Here is a 25,768-nt window from a genome sequence, read left to right on the forward strand (position 1 = left end):
TCAAACACTGTTGGAAAGGTAGAAAATTCTAGTGGCTGGGGGAAATCACAAAGGGTATCCCACAGGGTTCAATTTTTGGTGCACTTCTACTCCTTATATATGTGAATGACCTTCTACTAAACATTAAACAAGGAGAATGTGCATTTTTTCACGCGATAATAGTGTTCTAATAAATCCCATTAGAGAGAAACCGTCAGACAGAATTGTTAATTATTTTTCCCAATTATTAAGTGGTTCCCTGAAAATGGAATGTCCCCAAAATTTTTAGAAAAGACGCGATACTCAATCCTGTACAAAAAGTAGAGTCGTAGCAGCAACTGGTGTAGCACATGCACAGGAAGCAATAAAGTAGGGGAGAATGCTCCAAATTTTGGGTGTGTAAACTGATGAAAACATGAACTGGAAGAAGCATATAACTCAGCTTTTCAAAAAACTAAGTTCAGCTACTTTTGCTCTCTGTATGATTTCTAGGCTTCGTAACATGCAAATCAACCTCCTAACATAATTTGCATATTTCCGCTTAGTAATGTCTTGTGGAACAATTTTCTGGGGTAAACGTTCGCTTAGGAAGAGAGTACTCATTGCACAAAAGCGAGGACTAAGAATTATATGTGGTGTTCACCAGCGTTCGTCATGTATGTACCTCTTCAAGGAGTTGGCATTGTAACTGGACCATCGCAAGAGATGTACGGTAAGCGTTAATGAAATCCGTCACAAATAACCCATCGCAGTCGGAGAACAACAATGCTGTCCACACTATAGACAAAAAAAATGATCTTTATTACCCATCACGAAAGCTGTCAGTGGCTCAGAAATGATTGATTATTTGCGTGTGTGAAATCTTATGGGACTTAACTTCAAATGGCTCTGAGCACTATGGGACTTAACTTCTGAGGTCATCAGTCCCCTAGAACTTAGAACTACTTAAACCTAACTAACCTAAGGACATCCCACACACCCATGCCCGAGGCAGGATTCGAACCTGCGACCATAGCGGTCGCGCGGTTCCAGACTGTAGCGCTAGAACCGCTCGGCCACCCCAGCCGGCTATGGGACTTAACTGCTAAGGTCATCAGACCCTAAGCTTACACACTACTTAACCTAAATTATCCTAAGGACAAACACATACTCCCATGCCCAAGGGAGGACTCGAACCTCCGCCGGGACCAACCGCGCCTAAGACCGCTCGGCTAATCCCGCACGGCATTGATTATTTGCCCAATACCATAAAAGTCCGACAGGTAACCTAAGTTCATTTCTCCTGAACAGCTCCTTCTTTTCACTGGACGAATTTCTATTCTTTTTATTTGAAAACTGCTAGTATGGGAAAAAAGGTTAACCTAGTTTTAAGGTGTAGTGGCACGAAAAGGACAAAAATCTGTTTTCATTAAAGTCGACGCTAATCATGGATACATATCCTGTAAACTGATTGTTTCCACATAATTGCAATAAAAGATTGGGTCAAATGAGCTATCGAGCACATGACTAACTTAGTCATCATTCAATATCTGACGCTATTCGCGCATCGTACACATATATCGTACCCGGCCTTGTACAACATTAAACACGAACGACATAAATGCACTCTGATGGGGCCATTCTGTGACAGAGTATTGCAGCTCTAATTATTGGCATAACTGTCGATAGTATCCACGAGTATGGAGTTACATTGACACCCGACCATGTCGAAATAGTTTCACAGTTTGTCACTATGCGTTGACGTCAGCTGTTTAGACACATGAAAATTTGTGTTGGACCAGGACTCGCATCCGGAATTCCCGTTTATCGGGAGCTGTCGCTTGCACCACTTCGGCTGCCTGAACGCTCCTCCAGGACCGATTCAAAATTTTCGTGATCCCCGCAATGCGAAACAAGTATTATATCGTCAAGAATACATCATTGATGGTTTTGAATATCTATGTTTATACAGTGGCTGTATCTTCACAATACAATGTCCTTTGAGACATGCACGCAGACACTGTAACTGTCACTGAGAAATACACCTGTGGCAAACATTATGAAATAGCTTCACTTTCTACGACTCTGTGGTGACGTCAGCTCTTTGTACCACATAAAAATTTGTAGCAACCCGGGGATCAAACTCAGATTTCCCGGTTATCGCATGCGGTCGCCGTGACCACTTCTACTATCCGAGTACGCCTCCGCGACTGATTCGAACTTCCACATGTCACATAGTCAGAAACCTTATGCTGGTATAATGAAGATACAGTCACAGACACTGTAGCTGTCAGTGAAATATCCGACCACTTCTGGCTGCTTCATTTTTTTGCCAGGTAGTGAGTATAACTGACTGGGATAAGACCAGAAGCTCCATGATGCAGTACACGGATGACTAAGCGAATGAGGATTCGCTTTTTGACCAAATTGGAGGTTTCGACAGCATTTACTCCGTCTCTACAGCTTCAATAGTTTGTGAGCGGCGTTTCCGTTGGGACTTGCTTATTTTGTAAATTGACCATTCAGTAACGTTGTACATGCTTAACCAGACAGTATAATGATTGCTGTGAACATTAAATTTGTCGTCCCGTCTGAAGTGTTTCGCCCCTGCCTGAAGTCTGTACCTTTCTTTTGGGTAACAGGAAAAAAGCATCAGATTATTATTACAGTGCTCATGTAAGGAATTAGATTCTAGAAAGTTCCGTGCATGATAGACGCCTCAAAAATACACTCCTGGAAATGGAAAAAAGAACACATTGACACCGGTGTGTCAGACCCACCATACTTGCTCCGGACACTGCGAGAGGGCTGTACAAGCAATGATCACACGCACGGCACAGCGGACACACCAGGAACCGCGGTGTTGGCCGTCGAATGGCGCTAGCTGCGCAGCATTTGTGCACCGCCGCCGTCAGTGTCAGCCAGTTTGCCGTGGCATACGGAGCTCCATTGCAGTCTTTAACACTGGTAGCATGCCGCGACAGCGTGGACGTGAACCGTATGTGCAGTTGACGGACTTTGAGCGAGGGCGTATAGTGGGCATGCGGGAGGCCGGGTGGACGTACCGCCGAATTGCTCAACACGTGGGGCGTGAGGTCTCCACAGTACATCGATGTTGTCGCCCGTGGTCGGCGAAAGGTGCACGTGCCCGTCGACCTGGGACCGGACCGCAGCGACGCACGGATGCACGCCAAGACCGTAGGATCCTACGCAGTGCCGTAGGGGACCGCACCGCCACTTCCCAGCAAATTACGGACACTGTTGCTCCTGGGGTATCGGCGAGGACCATTCGCAACCGTCTCCATGAAGCTGGGCTACGGTCCCGCACACCGTTAGGCCGTCTTCCGCTCACGCCCCAACATCGTGCAGCCCGCCTCCAGTGGTGTCGCGACAGGCGTGAATGGAGGGACGAATGGAGACGTGTCGTCTTCAGCGATGAGAGTCGCTTCTGCCTTGGTGCCAATGATGGTCGTATGCGTGTTTGGCGCCGTGCAGGTGAGCGCCACAATCAGGACTGCATACGACCGAGGCACACAGGGCCAACACCCGGCATCATGGTGTGGGGAGCGATCTCCTACACTGGCCGTACACCACTGGTGATCGTCGAGGGGACACTGAATAGTGCACGGTACATCCAAACCGTCATCGAACCCATCGTTCTACCATTCCTAGACCGGCAAGGGAACTTGCTGTTCCAACAGGACAATGCACGTCCGCATGTATCCCGTGCCACCCAACGTGCTCTAGAAGGTGTAAGTCAACTACCCTGGCCAGCAAGATCTCCGGATCTGTCCCCCATTGAGCATGTTTGGGACTGGATGAAGCGTCGTCTCACGCGGTCTGCACGTCCAGCACGAACGCTGGTCCAACTGAGGCGCCAGGTGGAAATGGCATGGCAAGCCGTTCCACAGGACTACATCCAGCATCTCTACGATCGTCTCCATGGGAGAATAGCAGCCTGCATTGCTGCGAAAGGTGGATATACACTGTACTAGTGCCGACATTGTGCATGCTCTGTTGCCTGTGTCTATGTGCCTGTGGTTCTGTCAGTGTGATCATGTGATGTATCTGACCCCAGGAATGTGTCAATAAAGTTTCCCCTTCCTGGGACAATGAATTCACGGTGTTCTTATTTCAATTTCCAGGAGTGTATTAATAAGAATCATGCTACACTGCACCTGGCAGCTTACGTTTGAAATTAAGATTTACACCGAAGTGACAAAGGTATGTTATGGGATACCTCCTAATATCGTGTGAGACCTCTTTTTGCCTTGCGTAGTGCAGCTTGCCGGTGTAGGATTTTTTGCACGAACAGACCTCTCCATTACGTCCTATTAGTGTCGATGGGATACACTTAGGGCGATGTGGGTGGCGAAATCATTCTCTTTAACTATTGTGAATGTTCTTCAGACCAGTCGTGAATTACGAGGGCCGTCCACAAAGTAAGTTCCGTTTGGTTATACAGGGTGTCACAAAAAGGTACGGCCAAACATTCGGGAAACATTCCTCACACACAAAGACAGAAAATATGTTATGTGGACATGTGACCGGAAACGTTTACTTTCCATGTTAGAGCTCATTTTATTGCTTCTCTTCAAATCACATTAATCATGGAATGGAAACACACAGCAACAGAACGTACCAGCGTGACTTCAAACACTTTGTTACAGGAAATGTTCAAAATGTCCTCCGTTAGCGAGGATACATGCATCCACCCTCCGTCGCATGGAATCCCTGATGCGCTGATGCAGCCCTGGAGAATGGCGTATTGTATCACAGCCGTCCACAATACGAGCACGAAGAGTCTCTACATTTGGTACCGGGGTTGCGTAGACAAGAGCTTTCAAATGCCCCCATAAATGAAAGTCAAGAGGGTTGAGGTCAGGAGAGCGTGGAGGCCATGGAATTGGTCCGCCTCTACCAATCCATCGGTCACCGAATCTGTTGTTGAGAAGCGTACGAACACTTCGACTGAAATGTGCAGGAGCTCCACCGTGCATGAACCACATGTTGTGTCGTACTTGTAAAGGTACATGTTCTAGCAGCACAGGTAGAGTATCCCGTATGAAATCATGATAACGTGCACCATTGAGCATAGGTGGAAGAACATGGGGCCCAATCAAGACATCAGCAACAATGCCTACCGAAATGTTCACAGAAAATCTGTGTTGATGACGTGATTGCACAATTGCCTGCTGATTCTCGTCAGCCCACACATGTTGATTGTGAAAATTTACAATCTGATCACGTTGGAATGAAGCCTCATCCGTAAAGAGAACATTTGCACTGAAATGAGGATTGACATATTGTTGGATGAACCATTCGCAGATGTGTACCCGTGGAGGCCAATCAGCTGGTGACAGTGCCTGCACAGGCTGTACATGGTACGGAAACAACTGGTTCTCCCGTAGCACTCTCCATACAGTGGCGTGGTCAACGTTACCTTGTACAGCAGCAACTTCTCTGACGCTGACATCAGGGTTATCGTCAACTGCACGAAGAATTGCCTTGTCCATTGCAGGTGTCCTCGTCGTTCTAGGTCTTCCCCAGTCGCGAGTCATAGGCTGGAATGTTCCGTGCTCCCTAAGACGCCGATCAATTGCTTCGAACGTCTTCCTGTCGGGACACCTTCGTTCTGGAAATCTGTGTCGATACAAACATACAGCGCCACGGTTATTGCCCCGTGCTAATCCATACATCAAATGGGCATCTGCCAACTCCGCATTTGTAAACATTGCACTGACTGCAAAACCACGTTCGTGATGAACACTAACCTGTTGATGCTACGTACTGATGTGCTTGATGCTAGTACTGTAGAGCAATGAGTCGCATGTCAACACAAGCACGGAAGTCAACACTACCTTCCTTCAATTGGGCCAACTGGTGGTGAATTGAGGAAGTACAGTACATACTGACGAAACTAAAATGAGCTCTAACACGGAAATTAAGCTTTTCCGGACACATGTCCACATAACATCTTTTCTTTATTTGTGTGTGAGGAATATTTCCTGAAAGTTTGGCCGTACCTTTTTGTAACACCCTGTATAAAACAAACTTGTACAGATACAGAAAAAATATTTATTGTACAAAATCTACAACTGTTAAACTACTTTTCTACATAGCTTCCGAAATTTTGTAGTCACTTGTCATAGCGTGGCACAAGTTTTTGTATGCCTTTTTCATAGATGGTTGCCGCCTGTGTATTCAAGCATGTGGTAACATGTTCTTTCAGCTCGTCATCATCGTTGAAGTGTTGACCACCAAGGACAGATTTTAGAAGAGATGAAAGTCGCAAGGAGCGAGATCCGGGCTGTAAGGAGGATGATCAGAAGCGTCCCTGTGAAATTCCCGTAAGAGTTGTTTCGTCACATTTGCCGTGTGAGGCCAGGCATTATCGTGAAAAAAAACAACACCTTTTGACAGTAATCCTCGACGCTTGTTCTGCATTGCGAGGCGCAATTTCTTAATGGTCTCGCAGTAACCATGTGCATTGATTGTTTGGCCTCGTGGTAAGAAAGCAATCGGCAAAATGCCTTTCTGTCCCAGAAAACGGTGCACATGACTTTTCGAAGTGTCAAGATTTACTTAGGCTTAACCTTCGTTGGGGCTGAAGTGAGTCTCCATTCCATTGATTGCCGTTTATTTGAGGGGTGTCCTGCGATACCCAAGTTTCATCCCCCGCGAATATCCGACAAAGAAAAAACATCGCCTTCTTCATTGTAGCGTGTCAAAAACTGAAGTGCACTGCCCATCCGTTGTTTTTTGTGTTATTCAGTAAGAAATTTGGGTACCCAACGTGAGCAAAATTTTCGAAATTTCAGTTTTTCAGTAACAATTTCATGAATTAGTGATCATGAGATTTGCGGAACTTCCATAGCAAGGGCACCAAGTGTAAACTCACGGTTGTGCTTAATCTTCTTTCCAGTTGTGTGAACCAGTTCATCGTCACCACAGACGGGCATCCACTTCGTTTTCCATCGTGCACTTGCTCATGTCCTTCATTGAACAGTCTGACCCCTCTTCTAACCATTGAATCACTCATAACATTTTGTCCGTAAACCTCGCAGATTTGCCGATGAATTTCGTTTGGTTTAACTTCCTTTGCATTGAGAAAACGAATCACAGATCTGATTTCACATGCGGCGTCATTTTCAATTACGGCTGACATTATAAAAAAGCACTACAACACACGTCGGCGCAGCGACCTGAAAATGGCGTATATGTCTTCTATAGAGTCAGATTAACATCCGCGCATGCTCGGAACTGCGATGGTAGTGCAGCCGCGGATAGAAACAGAAACGGGACTTACTTTGTGCACGACTCTCGTATTGTGGAATAGTATCATCCACAAAAATTCCGTCGTTGTTTGGCAAGATGAACTCCACGAAAGGCTGCAAATAGTCTCCAAGTAGCCGAACATAACCATTTGCAGTCAATGATCAGTTCATTCAGACAGGAAGATCGAGTCCATATAATGTAGACACAGCCCACACCATTACGATGCCACCACCAGTTTGGCAATGTCTTGTTGAGGACTTGAGACCATGGGTTCGTGGGGTCTGCGCCATTCCCGAACCCTACCATCAGCACTAACCGAGTGAAATCGGGACTACTGTGACCGGGCCACGGTTTTCCAGTCGTCTAGCGTCCAATCAACATGTTCACGAAATCAGGAGAGGGCTGCAGCCGATGTCGTGCTGTTAGCAAAGGCATTAGCATCGGTCGTCTGCTGGCACAGCTCAAAAAAAGTGGTTCAAATGGCTCTGAGCACTATGGGACTTAACATCTGTGGTCATCAGTCCCCTAGAACTTAGAACTACTTAAACCTAACTAACCTAAGGACAGCACACACATCCATGCCCGAGGCAGGATTCGAACCTGCGACCGTAGCAGTCGCGCGGTTCCGGACTGAGCGCCTAGAACCGCTAGACCACCGCGGCCGGCTGGCGCAGCTCATTAAGGGCAAATTTAGCGGCACTGTCCTAACGGATACGTTTGTCGTATGTCCCTTATTGATCATCATCATCATCATCATCATCATCATCATCATCATCATCATTTAAGACTGATTATGCCTTTCAGCGTTCAGTCTGGAGCATAGCCCCCCTTATACAGTTCCTCCATGATCCCCTATTCAGTGCTAACATTGGTGCCTCTTCTGATGTTGAACCTATTACTTCAAAATCATTCTTAACCGAATCCAGGTACCTTCTCCTCGGTCTGCCCCGACTCCTCCTACCCTCTACTGCTGAATCCATGAGTCTCTTGGGTAACCTTGCTTCTCCCATGCGTGTAACATGACCCCTTATTGATTTCTGTGATTATTTCAAGCGATGTTGCTTGTCTGTCAGCACCGAAAACTTTAAGCAAACGCCACAGCTCTCGGTCTTTAAGTGAAGACCGTCAGCGCTGCGTTGCCGTGGTGAAAGGTAGAGCCTGAAATTTGGCATTCTCGGCACAGTCTTGACACAGTGGATCTCGGAATACCGAATTCGCTAACGATTTTCGATATGGAATGTCCCATGCGTCTAATTCCAACTACCATTCCACGTTCACAATGGTTAATTCCCTTCGTGCGACCGTAATAGTGTCGGAAACCTTTTCACATGAATTATTTGAGTACAAGTGAGAGCTCCACCAATGCACTGCGCTTTTATACCTTGTGTACGAGATACTACCGCCATCCGTATTTGTGCATATCGCTGCCGTATGACTTTTGTCACATGTGTGTATTTCAGGCCGCTACATTACTCCAAAGTAGTTTTTCATTTCAATTAGCACTTTATCTATTCAATAGTATATGATTGTGGGCATGTGGACGATGTATGTTCATGCGGACGGAAATGCACGACTGGATGTGTTTCTGTTTTTTGTCCTCATTGCCACCTCTTTTACTCAAATGCACACTGAAACGCTGCCCTTGAGAAAATGCTTGAATAATAATTTTGTATATTTTCTTCGTGTTGTTGTGTAGTGTGTAACAGTGATAGCGCAAGTTACAGACAGTCCTTTTAACTGTTAGCTTATCAGGGAGAAATAGAACCCTATGTGTGTGTTGTGTTGCTGCACTCCAGTACATTAAATTTTCGACACACAAGTACACTACTGGACATTAAAATTGCTACACCAAGAAGAAATGCAGATAATAAACGGGTATTCATTGGACAAATATATTATACTAGAACTGAGATGTGATTAAATTTTCATGCAATTTGGTTGCATAGATCCTGAGAAATCAGTACCCAGAACAACCACCACTGGCCGTATAAATGGCCTTGATACGCCATGGGCAATGAGTCAAACAGAGCTTGGATGGCGTGTACAGGTACAGCTGCCCATGCAGCTTCAACACGATACCACAGTTCATCAAGAGTAGTGACTGGCGTATTGTGGCGAGCCAGTTGCTTGGCCACCATTGACCAGACGGTTTCAGTTGGTGAGAGATCTGAAGAATGTGCTGGACAGGGCAAGAGTCGAACATTTTCTGTATCCAGAAAGGCCTGTACAGGACCTGCAACATGCGGTCGTGGATTATTTCGCAGGAATCGAATGAAAGGTAGAGCCACGGGTCGTAACACATCTGAAATGTAATGTCCACTGTTCAAAGTGCCGTCAATGCGAACAAGAGGTGACCGAGACGTGTAACCAATGGCACCCCGTAGCATCACGCCGGATGATACGCCAATATGGCGATGACGAATACACGCTTCCAATGTGCGTTCACCGCGATGTCGCCAAACACGGATGCGACCATCATGATGCTGTAAACAGAACCTGGATTCATCCGAAAAAATGACGTTTTGCCATTCGTGCACCCAGGTTCGTCGTTGAGTACACCATCGCAGGCGCTCCTGTCTCTGATGTAGCGTCAAGGGTAACCGCAGCCATAGTCTCCGAGCTGATAGTCCATGCTGCTGCAAACGTCGTCGAACTGTTCGTGCAGATGGTTGTTGTCTTGCAAACGTCCCCAATTGTTGACTCAGGGATCGAGACGTGGCTGCAGGATCCGTTACAGCAATGCGAATAAGACGCCTGTCATCTCGACTGCTAGTGATACGAGGCCGTTGGGATCCAGCACGGCGTTCCGTAGTACCCTCCTGAACCCACCGATTCCATATTCTGCTAACAGTCATTGGATATCGACCAACGCGAGCAGCAATGTCGCGATACGATAGACCGCAGTCGCGATGGGCTACAATCCGACCTTTATCAAAGTCGGAAACGTGATGGTGAGCATTTACCCTCCTTACACGAGGGATCACAAGAAAGTTTCACCAGGCAACACGGGTCTGCTGTTTGTGTATGAGAAATCGGTTGGAAACTTTCCTCATGTCAGCACGTTGTAGGTGTCGCGACCGGCGGCAACTTTGTGTGAATGCTCTGAAAAGCTAATCATTTGCATATCACAGCATCTTCTTCCTGTCGGTTAAATGTCGCGTCTGTAGCACGTCATCTTCGTGGTGTAGCAATTTTAATGGCCAGTAGTGTATTAGCAACAGCGTGTGATATTTCCGCTTAAGACAGTTTAGCGTGACGTTAAGACCGTCAGTCTTTTAGTACGCGAACTGCAAATGAATGCCATTTGTGGCAGAAATTTCGTAATAAATTTGTGTTGAGATTTAAGTTAGTGAAGAAGATGTTACGCTACTGTGTTTGCACCGCACCATTTGACGTCCGCAAGGATCCTGCAAAAACGCAAAACCGTGTTATTGGTGGCAGTGGGACTCGAGGTGGTCGAAAGAGTGAAAATATGGAGCATGCGAGCAGCGGCGCGCTGCGCCGGTGTCTGGGCCCCTGGTGGGGGAGGCGCGACTTAAAAGATGCGGCCTCGCGCGCCGCCGCCAGATGTCCGAAGGCACAGCAGAAGTCCGCCTGCTGCAGACCGACACAGCCGCAGCACGCAACCGCGGCAGTCCGTGAGTACGCGCGCGCGCGGGGTAGCGGCGGGAACAACCGAACGGAAGCAGTCGATTCCGTCGGCTGCTGGAAAACAATCAACTTATTCGTCTGAAGTTTCACGTATCAGTTGAATTATTTATCCATTCTTTTGAGTGAAGCCAGCCAAATAGAAGCTGTTGAAGGGATGGCACTTATCGCTGAAACAACCGGTTTTCGCTTATATGGTTTTTTTTTTTTTTCAGTTTATCCTCACTGCTCAAACAGCTCAAAGTAATCGGTTTCTGAAATAATCGATTTTCGGTTTTTTATTCCTGTTATTTTTCGTAATGTCCGCTCCGATAGCTGAGTGGTCAGTGTGGTGTCACCGCCAGACACCACACTTGCTAGGTGGTAGCTTTAAATCGGCCGCGGTCCATTAGTACATGTCGGACCCGCGTGTCGCCACTGTCAGTGATCGCAGACCGAGCGCCACCACACGGCAGGTCTAGAGAGACGTACTAGCACTCGCCCCAGTTGTACGGACGACTTTGCTAGCGACTACACTGACAAAGCCTTTCTCTCATTTGCCGAGAGATAGTTAGAATAGCCTTCAGCGAAGTCCATGGCTACGACCTAGCAAGGCGCCATTAACCATTTCTAGAGAGAGTCTCACTTGTATCATCAAGAATGCTGTATACAAATGATGGATTAAAGTTAAGTATTCCAGCAGCTACCTACTTTTCTTTATAGCATTCATTACGTATCCTGTTTCAGACCTACCGCCCACCTGCGTGAGTTGACGCGTGCATTTCGGCCTCCTCTATAAATTAGTGTACGTTGTGTTGGCTAATCTGCCGACACAACAGTCAGTATGGCGGTCTGTCACGCCAAGGGGCCCGGGTTCGATTACCGGCCGCGTCGGAGATTTTCTCCGCTCAGGGACTGGGTGTTGTGTTGTCCTCATTATCATTTCATCATCACCAGTGGAAGGCAATCTCTTCCCTAGTCGCACATGCGCTGGACCTCTCCGACGAGGCTTCCCCCATGACAAGAACTGCCGTAAGGCAGAACACAAGGACAGTTTTCCCGTAATTAAAGTAGAAATCGAACAAAGATCGAAACATCCCCAGTCTGTCAGTTTCAAAATACATACAATCACTATATTAAATTAAACAGGAAAATAAAAAGAAAAGTTGGTCTTCCCTCCTTCGCTGCTTGCCTCGAAAAGTGATAAGTGGTTGAATAATATACTAATTTTTGAAACTGTGCTCAAAACTCATGCTGTAGTTGAGAATCATACAACTATTTGGGCATTACGAATGCCAGAGGGTGAAGACTAATCTTGAAGAACTCTGTTAATTCAGACGTTCCGAGGACTACAAGCAGATAAATGCATATTTTGTAGACACAGGAAGCAGATCAGCTACTTTCTATTTTTGTTGTCCTCTACGAATGGACTGCTAAGTTTTCAATTTCACAGAATTGGCAAATAAATCTCTAATCTTTTAAAGTAAATGAAGCACTGTACTCCATTGCTGCATCACTTCGAAAAATGCTTCCCTACCAGGCTTAGAGCCATTCTGCAATACAGTGAATGTCCGGCGGCGGTAGCAAATAACTACCGTACCGGACCACGTGGTGGCGTACACGCATACCATAAGCCAGCACACGGCAACAGCGAAATTCTTGTCTCCACAATGCTGTGCCAGTGCTTAACCTACCTATGTGTTTGTTGCTCGTTCTGTCGGCATTGTTATTAAAATAGCACTGATCGCATTTTTTCATTTTCTATAATAATGTAATATTTCAAACCAATGCAGATTTTACGAATAAAAATAGCTCCTTTTTTAAGAAAGGAATCTTTAAAACTGAAAAATGTTAGCACAGTTTCTAAGACTAATCGATATTTCCTTTTTTTACTCAGTTATTAGTAAAAAATGAAAAATGCGTGTTATAACCGAGACGAAACAATACTGAAAAATATCGCTTACTTAGAACTTAAATATTGGTCGATTTTTCCTTTTCCCGAGTCTTTTGTAGTTGGGTTGGACTAATCATTCATTCTTTTTGAGTGAAATAAGCCTCTGGCATCAACTGACGAAAACCGTTTAGCGCATTCAATTCTGAGCGGGAATATTCGTTCGTTTTGACATTGTCGAATCATTATCGTTGACTGCACTCTGTTATCGCCTGACGTCCCTTTTATTGCCCTTCGGATTTTTACTTTCTATAGAGTGCCAGTAACTATGCTTTCAGTTCAGTTCCTTGTCCATGTTTATGAACAGGAGTTTTCTTAATAGCGAACATTGTCTGATCAGACTGCCGAAACTCTCAGTGGCGTGGGAGTGGAAGAAACAATATGACTAGATGAAATGTGATTCTCAAAGCAATTCATTGCGATATATCGTATATGCAACGATAATTAATATTACAAAAATATGTAGAAGAAATAAAAAGAAAATTAACGAACGATGGCAAATATTTCTGGCAAAACAGAATGCTTCCGACAATGCTTAACAAGCAAGTGACTCAGTCACCGAACAATTAAGAAAATTGTATTTCATATGCTTTCTATTCACGTCACCTGAGCAACTAGCGAGACAGAATTACCGATGACGGGTGAAAACCAATGGGAAAAGAGAACGAGGACCAAACTAAATTTAAATTTTGCTTTTTATTGGGCGCCAACGAATACCTTTCGGTACAGTTTTTCGTCCATGTTTATGATCAGGTATTTTCCGAATAGTCTGGCTCAGAATGCCGAAACAGTCAGTGGCGTGGGAACGGAAGAAATCATATGACTGGATCAAAAGTGATCCCCAAGATTCATTCAATGCGATATACAGTATTTGCAAGAATGGTTTATACTGTGAAACTATATTAATTAAAAAAATTAAAGAATGATGATATATTTCTGGCAGAAAAGGCCACTTCCGACGGCAGTATATGATTAAGAAGCAAGTAATTAAGTCACCGAACAATTAAAGAAATTATATTTTATATGCTTTCTGCTCACGTCACCTCAGCAGTTACCGAAACAGAAGTGATGGTGATGGGTGCAAAACAACGAGAAAAGAGAGAGAGCTTCAGTAAATTGTTGACTTACTTAGACATAAACTGATAAAGTAACAACTGTTATTAGTCTTCTAAACTAATCAAACATTCATATTTAATGTCAGAAGGACGAAACATTCGTATTTTACCAAATGAAAACAGAAATTTTGAAACTACACTTTTTATTCAATTTTCCTTGGAATAAGATACCGTACGTTATTTGTGTCTAAAACGTTGGCAACCCAAGTCATGGTTCACGTATAACCTAAAATACTCAAAAATTATGCAAATGAAAGCACTCAAACCCGGCATCTGAGTGAAAACATTCATATAAATGCCCTAACAGAGACTTGAGTCATGGCCTCACATTAATCGGAACTACTCAAATCTAGAGAGTGAATGAAAACATTCACATAGCTGACATGGCGGCAGAAGCTAGTTTCGTTCGTTTGTTTCATTCGACTAAAAAAGCCGACTGAACGAGAAAATAGTCACCTGATAAATAGGTTGCTAACACCAGTAGGTCGGTTGTCGCATCGCTAGCAGAGGTACCGTGACGTGGAGCCGCCGACGGGGCTGAAAACATTGCCAAGCGAATCGGTCTCTGAAGTGGCCTACAATCTTTTGTTGGTGGAGAGGGAGTCGGGGAAAGAAAAAGGCGACTTGGTCGCCCGAAGAGCTGCACTGGGAACTGGGAAACTACTCGTATAGGTCGTCGGAGAGATTCTCGTCTGATAGCTTGAAAAACAGAGATCTGAGTAACTGCTTACTTATGGACGTTGTGCCCACAAGTAAACAGTTATTACGTCTCATCTCAACAGAATATTAATATACCTGTATTTATTGTACGTCCAGCTCACAAGGTTCTTTTCCCGTTATCGGTCACGGCCTGTTCAACAACGGTGTACATATCTTCCACTAGGATAATAATTGGTTTATTTTAAAAATATATGCTATTAGTGTGACGCAACATACCATATAAGGTGATTATTGAATAGCTGGATTATCTGAAAAGTATTTACTGTTAGTGTGACGTACATACCATATGAGGTGATTACTGAATACACTTAATTAAATAGACTGACTGCTGTCTTAGTGCACGATCTGAAACTAAATCCAAACCGGTAGTCTCAAGAATAAATAATTAAATAAGAAACAAAAAATTCGTGTGATCTCGATGGATGACATTTTGTTGAACCCTGAGGTACGAATTTTATGTTTTTTAAAGAAATACGTCGCATCATCCATTGCAAATTTCAAGGTAAATCAGAATACCGATCAGGCTGTTGATGAATCACACTTTTGTTTTTAAATTTCCCCCATAGGAGGGATCTAATAACCAGTTTTTCAAATACAATAATCTCACAAATTTGGATTCTCTATACGACTTTTATCGGACATGAAATGCACTAGACACCTGCATCAAGAGTGTATGAGTATATCGAGTTTGCAGTGAACTGTTAGACTTGAAAGCTCTCTCTAAATGACGAACATGCGACGCTTAAATCGACTGAAGATGGGAATTTTAAATCCAGGAACCGCTCATATGCGCTGAATAATAAATGTATGAAGATCTGAAGGTAGGATCCTTCATTCGTGTTTCACCATAAAATTTGAATTCTTAATATAATGGTGAGGTCCCGTTCTCCGAGGAGCGTAGGGAACGATGCGGAAGATCCGCACCGCCGACTGGGCAAGGTCGTAGCGGAGGTCATTGCCTTCGTCCGACCGTAATGGGGATGAATGATGATTATTAAGACAGCACAACAACACCCAGTCATCTCGAGGCAGGGAAAATCCCTGACCCCGCCGGGAATCGAACCCGGGATCCCGTGCGGGGAACGCGAGAACGCTACCGCAAGACCACGAGTTGCGGACTTCTTAATATAACAACCACAACTTTTTCAACGTACTCCCCAAGTATTTATAAGTAATGGTTATGTAACCCGAAAAGTATTGCTGGTAGAACATCGTGATAACATATAGTAGCTTCCACAAAAATGCACAGAAATACCTGGGGATTTTTTTTTAAATAATGAAAACGTGTTATTTTCAATAGGGCACAGTTGTGTGCAGTGAAAATCGTGACCTGTCTGGTTTGGGGGGCATTTGTTAACCCCATCTTTTTCCATTATTCAAAGCCGACGAAGCTGTTCGCATCATGTTTAGTGGCAGCTACGAGGACGTTGCACAATCGTTTGATCATTTTAAAAAAAATCCCAAGTATTTCTGGTGTTTACGTGAAATTCACAACACACTCGCTAGAGGAAATTACAAATGAGCCATTTAAACATTTTTTGTTACTTTTGAAATCATCAGAAGACGAAATAATTCAAATTTAGTGGTGCATGCTGTGACTCCTTATTAAAGAGACAAACAAGGAATTACATTCAAAGGTAAATTAATTATGTTGATCAAAAATAACTACTGACAATAAAACAGTTGAAAAATTTCGCGTTTTCTGTATTTCAGCGTCGGTGCCAGTTATAACAACGAAAAATAGGTAATACAATACAAATTACAAGCTATGTGCAGAGCACGCCAAAGCAATCTGAAAGGAAAAACAAGAAGAGCAACATAAATTTTATAAATATGTGGCTCTACTAGCACTTATTTATAGAATGAGTAACGGTAAAAAAAGGAGACAGCAAAGATGACTACCCGTAGATCAATTAAATAACGTATACGGTTCTGGATAAGATAAGAAACGACGTCACAAAAGAAAAGCTCAAAGTTTTTGGTATCAACGGTAAAACAAAAAATGACAGAAAGAAGTGGAAGCATAATTTAAACAGGACGGCAAGTAGCAGAAAACTGAAAATAGTTCAAGCCAACGGTTCGAAGCAGTATTGGAAGACCTGGAAAGAGAGAGAAAGTGTCCTGTGGAGTAAAATTCCTTGAAAGGGAAGAAGAAATAGGGAACTGTAATTATGGCGTTATCCACACAGATATGCAACTTAAGGCGACGTGTTCAGAATATCAGTGGGTATAACTACGTAAAAGAAAAAGTTATGGGTGCTTTGAACTAGTTCAGATCAAATTCTTGTAATGGCAGTCACAAGGAAAGGAAAGCACTAGAATTAATTTTTTCTTTTTCTTGATTCATCCATTTTTTTTGTTGAAATTTACTGGCTATGCACACTAATCCGGAACATTGCTCAAATGAAACTTAACCTGTTGAAAGCTTCGACAAAATTGCAACGATGGTTACATGTGCAAGTCGGAATGAAAATAGCGTCATGTCGAAACAAAACCTACGTTTTCACCTCAACAAATTTTCTGTTGTGCATGTGTTCAAGTTTCCATACTAATATGCGAATGTGAAGTTTTGCCGGTTCTGCTTCTAAACGAAGTATTAGTACATTTGGACCCCCAGTTTTTCATTTATTCAGATGAGACCCGTTACAGCTTGTCCGCATACGTGAACTCGCAGCCACTATGAATTTTCATCACTACGGTGACAAGCTGTTGCATTATGGTCTTGTCAGGCAGACAACTTCCGCGCATAGTTTATCCCGGCCGCCCTGCAGAAACAGAGGTGACAGACAGACTAACTACGTGGACTGCAAGAAGAGCTTACTGTTTCTTGCATATTATTCTTTACAGGCCTTGTAATGGTCGCCTGGTCGTAGATATTGCTAATTGCCATAATCGCACTATTTCACTCCCATTTACGGAGCTTGTTAGCACTTGATGTTAGGTTGGCGCCATTAAAATGCATTGTGTTGTGGTAATCGCTGCTACTTGCTGGATCGCTGCTGTGTCTCGATGCTGATGCTGGCTCTACATCTGGTTGTCTAGGGTTAAAAACATGAGGTCCCGTGTTTTCTATATGCTTTTGATGATAAAGAACGAGCGAAACCAACAAATATGTAAACTTCAAATATTTATTACTCTGGTGGCCATCTTAATTCCACTGTCCACCAAAGACCATGACTCAACACAAAGTAGTACTTCCGTTACATGTTCTTTGCAGTGTTTATCCACTTCAAACAATAACACACAAACACACTTTACCAAAGTGACATTCCGACTGCCTCCCGACCGTTCTTGCTGCTTGTATTTATAACATTGTCAAAGAACTACTAAAAAGAGATATAGTTTACAAGTCACATGTACATCTGTTATCATAATTTGTGCAGAAAAGTTATTAATTTGCATCGAGTGACATAATTTAACATGTTATTAAAATGACAGACAGATTTGTTGACTTGACAGAATAATTCTTTGTTACAAAAAGGCCGTTTTTTTTAAGTTTGTCAATTGACTTCTCTAATTTGCATAAATAAGTAAATAACATGAATTATTAAGAATTACATTGGTTTTCGTCTAAAATAGGATTGCTTACGTGAATACTGAGTGAAAACGCTCCTAGTGAACAAATAGGTTTCACTGGGTGATTTTTATTTAAGGTGATCCAAAATACCTAAGTTGTCCACTATTTTTCGTACTTCATATTAATTATTTAAGATGAACTCAGTGTTTTTACATGATGACATTTGCTATATCAGTGATCAAGTGATATAAACTTTTGTGTGGGTCAGTTATTCAGTATAATTTAATGGGTTGACTGTTTATGGAGACATGTTATGCAATCATTGTTAACATACACAACACCTTTGCTATAATCATAAATACTCGTTAAACTGGTTGAATTTGGAGGGTATCGCATACTTCGGTACAGTAAAGCCTTTAATATGTTCCGTTACAGCCTGTAATAAGATAGCTTCATCATCGCGAGAGATTAATTAGACAACAATAGTGTTCCAACAACAAAATCAATCAATATGTTCCGTTCCTTATACACAGATGTGATCCACTATAGTTGACCGGTACATTTCCTACGAGAGTGTCATGTACCTACACAGGGAATTTATACACGAGGGGGAAGAATTATTATTAACGTTGCGAAATTCTTCCCGCCATATGATGTACAGACGTTGCTGTTGTGGTCTTCCGTCCGAAGATGCAGCTCTCCGCACTAGAATATCCTGTGCACGCCTCTTCGAATTTGAATCTGCTTACTGTATTCATCCCTTGGTCTCCCTCTACAATTTTTAGCTCCCAATTCCTTAATGCCGTAAGATTTGTCCTGTCAACCGACCCCTACTTTACGTCAAGTTGTTCTACAAATTTCTTCTTTTCACAATTCGATTCAGCATCTCTGCATCTGCTATTCGACCTGCTTATCTACTTTTCAGAATTCTTCTATACCGCCAAATTTTAGAAACTTCTATTTTCTTCTTGACTGAACTCATTATCGTCCACGTTTCAACTTTTGTACAACTTTTTAATTTCAGTATATTCCATTACCCATGCTTTGCTTTTTATGATTTTCATCTTATACTCTCTTTTCAATACACTATCCATTTCGTTCAATTGCTCATCCACGTCATTTGCCGTTTCCGACATGATGATAATACTCACAGTATCTTCTGCCTGCATTTTAATGCCCTTTTTAAATTTCTCCTTGGTTTCCTTGACTGTTTGCTCAATGTTTAGACTGAATAACAGCAGGGATAGGTTACAACTCTGTCTCACTCCCTTCTTAACCACTGGTTCCACTTCATGTTCTTCGACTCTTATAATTACAGCCTTGTTTCGGAACAACTTGTATGCAAACTTTCGGTAGCTGTATTATATTTCTTAGAGTGTAATCCGATCAACATTTTTAGCAGGCTCTCTAAATCTACAAAAGCCATAAACGTAAGACAGTCATTCTTCATTGTATGGTAAACGCTATATCACGAAATAGTTTATTCTAGAACTGCCCGACACAGCATGTTACACGATTAGTCAAGAATCATTATGACCGCGTACATACATTTCGCACAGTGAAAATCACGATAAAATCACAGAAATTGGACCTAATACGCCGGCGTATCCTTCTCGAATAGTGTGGAAGGGAGAAAATGATTACAGTACACAGGTATCGTCCATCAAATGCCGTGCTGCTGCTTGCAGAGTAGAGATGTAACCGGAATTTTGTCACTTCTCTAGTTACATTTAGTCCGGAACCGCGCTGCTGCTACGGTCACAGGTTCGAATCCTGCCTCGGGCATGGATGTGTGTGATGTACTTAGGTTAGTTAGGTTTAAGCAGTTCTAAGTCTAGGGGACTGATGACCTCAGATGTTAAGTCCCATAGTGCTTAGAGCCATTTGAACCAATCTAGTTACATTTGCGTAACAAAACAGCACACTTTCAGGCTATACGAGTTATAAAAAAAAAAAAAAATTAGAGTTAGTTATTTGCGCTTTACTCTAATGCTTATTCAAAATACATTCAGCAATTCATTTCGTTTTTCCATTTCTTCATTGGTTCACTTCTCTGCGTTAGTAAATTCGACTTTCATCAGAAAGCTGCTTATGGCCACATTATAACATTCCAGCATCACTTCTAGAATTTTTCTGCGGACTAGCTATAGTGTGGCTCGTCACGCATCTTTGTGTACAAAGCAGTTGTGGATTATTCAATTTAATGCCTAGTTCAATCCCTAATGTACAGGAATGTCACAATAGTTATGTAAAGGAAGACATCCTTTTTATGCCCTGCAGCATTGTCTGCTTAAAGAATAGATAGTTAATGTTTATATTTAAAAAAATGAAATATAAACAAATTAACTTTTAAAAATTAAATTTTTTTTTCAAGAAGCTAGATATATTAGGAAAAGACTAACATTTCATTTCTACAAATAAATTAATAATAATTATGAAGCATTAACTGTAAGTTATTTGTAAATCAACATAAATCGAGACAAGAGAGATAAATACCAAAATTTTGACAAACCCTGATACAGCAAATATATCTTAGGAAACGACTAACATTTCATTTCTACAAATAACTTAACAATAATTATGAAGCATTAACTGTAAGTTATTTGTAAATCAACATAAATCGAGACAAGACAGATAAATGCAAAATTTTGATAAACCATGATACAACAAATTAAATCTAGTTTAACAAATTTAATTTGATGTTTCATAAATCACTTACATTACCAGTAAGTTATGCTGTAAGTTATGGGAAAGATTTTATCTGAGAACCGATTCATACGTAATGGGACAGAAAAGATACGATTCTGAGGCATCGTAATGTCTTTCTGATTATGGTATCCTGTATACCAGTTCGGTATACGAACGTCTTATGAGGGACATTCATAAAGCTTTCATTATTAACTAAAAATAGTTAGGAAGTAATTTCTTGACATGTTTGCAAGTATACGTGTGCAGTCCTGATATACACTGCAGTACTTCTGCAACATGTAAGAAAAAGGGTGTGTGCATGCGAGGGGGGAGGAGGGGGGGAGGGGGGAGACGTGGAGGCAGTTCATCTCCCCTGTATCAGTAGGCGGCGCCATTTCGTTTTGACTTCCTCCAGCGGCGTACTGTGACACCTGTGGACGAAACAAAACAGTATGTTTATGGTTTTGGAATTATATTTTTTGATCTGAAACTGTAAAAGTGATCCACGGGTAAATAAATACTATTACTACTACTACTACTACTCAGGTGCTCAAAACATAAGGACGACACCAGCATCCGCGTGATGTGTCACAGCCAGGTAACATAACTCGATGCTCGCACTGCCAAGTAATATAGCTCGATGAAACTTGGACCACGAATAGAAAGAATGTCACGCTATAGTATAGGAGGCAACTGAAAGAAATACGCAGTGAGACGAACAGAAATGAGACTTTCATTCAAAGACAATAGTTACACTGAAATAAGATTCATTCATGATGATCCCCTGAATGTTACAAAAGACGGGACATGGTTCTTAATAGTGTGTGCGATAACCATGGATGCCGACGGATGCTCTACAACGTTTTCCCGTGCTGGACACAACGTTGGTTAGCAGCTTTTGTGGTAGGGGCAGGACAGCCTCATTGTGACGAGCCAGCTGCATTTCCTGCTGAAATGTAGGGTTTTGCACGGATCGAATGAAGGGTAGAGCCACGGGTCGTAACACATCTGAATTATAACGTCCACTGTTCAAAGTGCCGTCAATGCGAACAAGAGGTGACCGAGACGTGTAACCAATGACACACCTTACCATCACGCCGGGTGACAACACCAGTATGGCGATGACTTATACACGATTCCAATGTGCCTTCACCACGATGTCGCCAAACACGGATGCGACCATCATGATGCTGTAAACAGAACCTGGATTCATCCAAAAAAAATGGTTCAAATGGCTCTGAGCACTATGGGACTCAACATCTTAGGTCATAAGTCCCCTAGAACTTAGAACTACTTTAACCTAACTAACCTAAGGACACCACACACACCCATGCCCGAGGCAGGATTCGAACCTGCGACCGTAGCAGCCTCGCGGTTCCGGACTGCAGCGCCAGAACCGCACGGCCGGCGATTCATCCGAAAAAATGACGTTTTGCCATTCGTGCATCCAGGTTCGTCGTTGAGTACACCATCGCAGGCGCTCCTGTCTCTGATGCAGCGTCGAGGGTAACCTCAGCCACGGTCTCTGAACTGATAGTCCATGCTGCTGCAAACGTCGTCGAACTGTTCGTGAAGATGGTTGTTGTCTTGCAAACGTCCCCATCTGTTGACTCTGGGATCGAGACGTGGCTGCACGATCCGTTACAGCGATGCGGATAAGATGCCTGTCATCTCGACTGCTAGTGATACGTGGCCGTTGGGATCCAGCACGGCGTTCCGTATCACCCTCCTGATTCCATATTCTGCTAACAGTCATTGGATGAATGATTCCATATTCTGCTAACAGTCATTGGATCTCGACCAACGCGAGCATCAATGTCGCGATGTTTGACTCAATGCCCAGGCGAATCAAGGCCGTTATTACGGCCAGATGTGGTTGTTCTGGGTACTGATTTCTCAGGATCTAAGCACCCAAAATAGCGTGAAAATGTAATCACATGTCAGTTCTAGTATAATATATTTGTCCAATGAATAGCTATTTATCATCTGCATTTCTTCTTAGTGTAGCAATTGTAATGGCCAGTAGTGTAACATGGGCATAAATGATACTCAGAACCACGTACAGCAAATTTCACTAAACATTTCACAGACGTTTTTGTTTTCAAAATTTAGTTTAATTTTCGTCTTTTCTTTAGGAAGCAGTTAACAGCATAAATTTTATCGGTTGGAGTTCCAGTATTTTTAGGTCTATACGGAACAAGAGAAAGGAGAGAAGTTTTAATTTCTGCTATAATTTGATATTTATTTTACGTTTTCACCACGAAAGAAAGAATTCCACCAGTTCTACACCAAAGTAACTTTTATGTGTAAGAAAGCTAAGCCGTGATGAGATCTATTTTTTGACACATCTTTCACATGTTGGTAATATATTTCAATTTTGCCTTAAATCACTAATTCATGTTTTATTAATTATTCTGATTACTTTCAAGCAATTATATCCTATTTTGCAACACTAGATCTCACGCTGGTTAATTTGATACCACATTTGTCCATTTCCGACTCATTGTTTGGCTTTGAAAATTCGAACAAAAATACAGTGAGTGATTTCTAGAGGGTCGTGTTTCCTCTCTGCTCATTTGATCAAAAACATGCAATAACGTTCAGTCAGATTGTGACAAGATTCCAAAGTGGTGCAAAGACTGACAATTTCGTTTAGATGTTCAGAAATGTAAAATTTTGCACTTCAAAAAATGAAAATGTTAGACTAGAACATCGGTGAGTCACAACTGGCATCGGTCAACTCATACAAATACCTGGATGTTGCAATCTGTATGGATGAGAAACTGGAACAATCACATAGTCTCAGTAGTACGTGAATCAGATGGCAGAATTCAGTTCATTCGTAGATTACTAGGGAAATTCAATCAGCATACTTGTTACAAAACACTCAATCGGTCCGTTTTTCAATATTGCTCAACTGTTTGTGACTTATACCAAGTATTACTGTCAGGGTATATTAAATTTATAGAAATGATGACAGTTCGAATGTTTACAGATTTGTTCACCCATGGGAGAGAGTCTTGGAGATGCTTCAAAACTTGAAAACAGATGCAAACTATACCATGAAAGTCTACTTACAAAGCTTCGAGAATCAGCATTAAGTGAAGAATCTAGGCATATACAACAGCACCCTATTTATTACTCAAACGGTTTTGTACATCTTGATCACAATATGTATACATAACGCGTATCGGATTTCGCCACTTTCATAGAATACCGAAATACATAAACTGCTATCATTCAAGTAACATTATGGTGATATCACAAGACATACATTACACATTATCATAAAACACTTTGTATCCATATTGGACAGATCCATTCGGGTTAAGCACGAATGGTGAGTGCTTTATTCTAGCGTATTATGCACGTACTTCGGTATTACCATTTCCTTCCTTTACAGATACCAACCTATGTATTTTTTGTAGCCTTTGAAAATGGCGAAAGCCGAAGCACGTAACGCTTAATAAGTGCTTAAATACTGTGGTCAATTTATAAAAAAATGTTTGAGTGCAATCAATGGCCGTACCATCGCATGGTGCCTTTATGCAGCTTATGACCAGTACTTATAATTACCATAGGTATCGCCAAGACAGAACTGGATTAACTACATCACGTATCAAGGCATTCAGGCAATCATGCTTCCTGCGCCTCACTTTCGAATGGAACCGGAGGAACCCTAGTAAGTACAGTGTACCATGCATTTAACAGTGGTGTGCCGAGCTACTATTTGCTAAACTAGTTTTACCGACCATACAGATTGGTTGCAATGTACGTTGCTTTCAGTGTTTGAACAGTATTAAGCAGAAGATGCCATCAGCGATGATGGTAGCCTTATTTTGCCGCTGCTTACTCAGTAAAAGTTTGTCTATTAAGGGACAATAGGTTTCAGCGAGAAAAAATCTTTGAGGAACAAACTGCGACGTTTGCAGGGTGCAATTTAAATGAAACTACAAAAAGTACCATTATTTTCCACACCAGCGGTGCTTTAAAAATGTTAGAAAATAACTATTCGAATAAACGAAGAAAGATAAAGCATGGATGGCGGCCGCTATGTTCTCCGATTGGATTATAAATTTTTATATAGAATAACAATTTATTTGGAATAATAACGTACTGTACATAGAATTTTAATGTATGGTATGTACCTATAATAGAAAAAAATTTTATCAAGAAATTGTATTATTGTACTGTGTTAAACTTTGACAAAATGGAAAAAACAATTTATTTCGTATGCATCGTTTTAACAGAAATTCTTTTATGGCAGAAAAAATATTTCGGACTCTCCAGTTTCGTTTTAATCATGCTTTACCCACGTTAGCAAGCAGTCTCGGTCTACTTTTCCAGCCAACTTGTCTGCCCAACTGGGGCCACGATTTAGAGTGGCAATTGCGGCAGGTGTTAACTCGATGGTTCTCAATACCTACACGGGACTCTCAGTGTTTCCGTACTGAGTTCTCGAAACTCCCCTATAACAGACAAAAAATTCCCCAAAATGATATCGTATCAGCAACTTTTCGCCAAATATCTTAAACGCATTCATTCCTTTAGCTTATTATTTGTTATCAGTCTTGGCAACTTAAAGAGGTGGAATTATTTGTTCAGGACCGTAAAATAATCGTACATATGAAAAAATTATACTGCATAAACTAAAATTTTTCATTTGTTAATAGAAACAATAGTCGGATCAGAAAATAAAAAGCTGTTCTACGGGCACCACATTTGCTTCCTTCATGCTCTTTTCATTGTTCTATTTATCTACCGTTAGCGCACCACCTCTCACTTCGCAGTTAGCCACCTCGATCCACTGTGCATTGCTTTTTACTTACACTTCGTGAAGGCTCATAACTGCCGGCCTGTCATTACCTTACGTTTAATTAGAACAAATCACACCAGGACCGCCGCGTTTCCTAG

General features: G+C 42.3%; 1 protein-coding gene across 1 annotated transcript in view; it reads left to right on the forward strand.

The window, feature by feature from the left end:
• LOC126160570 (uncharacterized) overlaps positions 1-25,768 on the forward strand; it is a 144,455-nt gene that overhangs the window by 58,712 nt on the left and 59,975 nt on the right. The window contains exon 2 of the mRNA XM_049916915.1: positions 10,678-10,874. Within this exon, the coding sequence (XP_049772872.1) occupies positions 10,678-10,874 (197 nt within the window). The remainder of the gene's footprint in view (positions 1-10,677; positions 10,875-25,768) is intronic.

Source organism: Schistocerca cancellata, chromosome 2, assembly GCF_023864275.1.
Source record: "Schistocerca cancellata isolate TAMUIC-IGC-003103 chromosome 2, iqSchCanc2.1, whole genome shotgun sequence".
Lineage (NCBI taxonomy): Eukaryota > Metazoa > Arthropoda > Insecta > Orthoptera > Acrididae > Schistocerca > Schistocerca cancellata.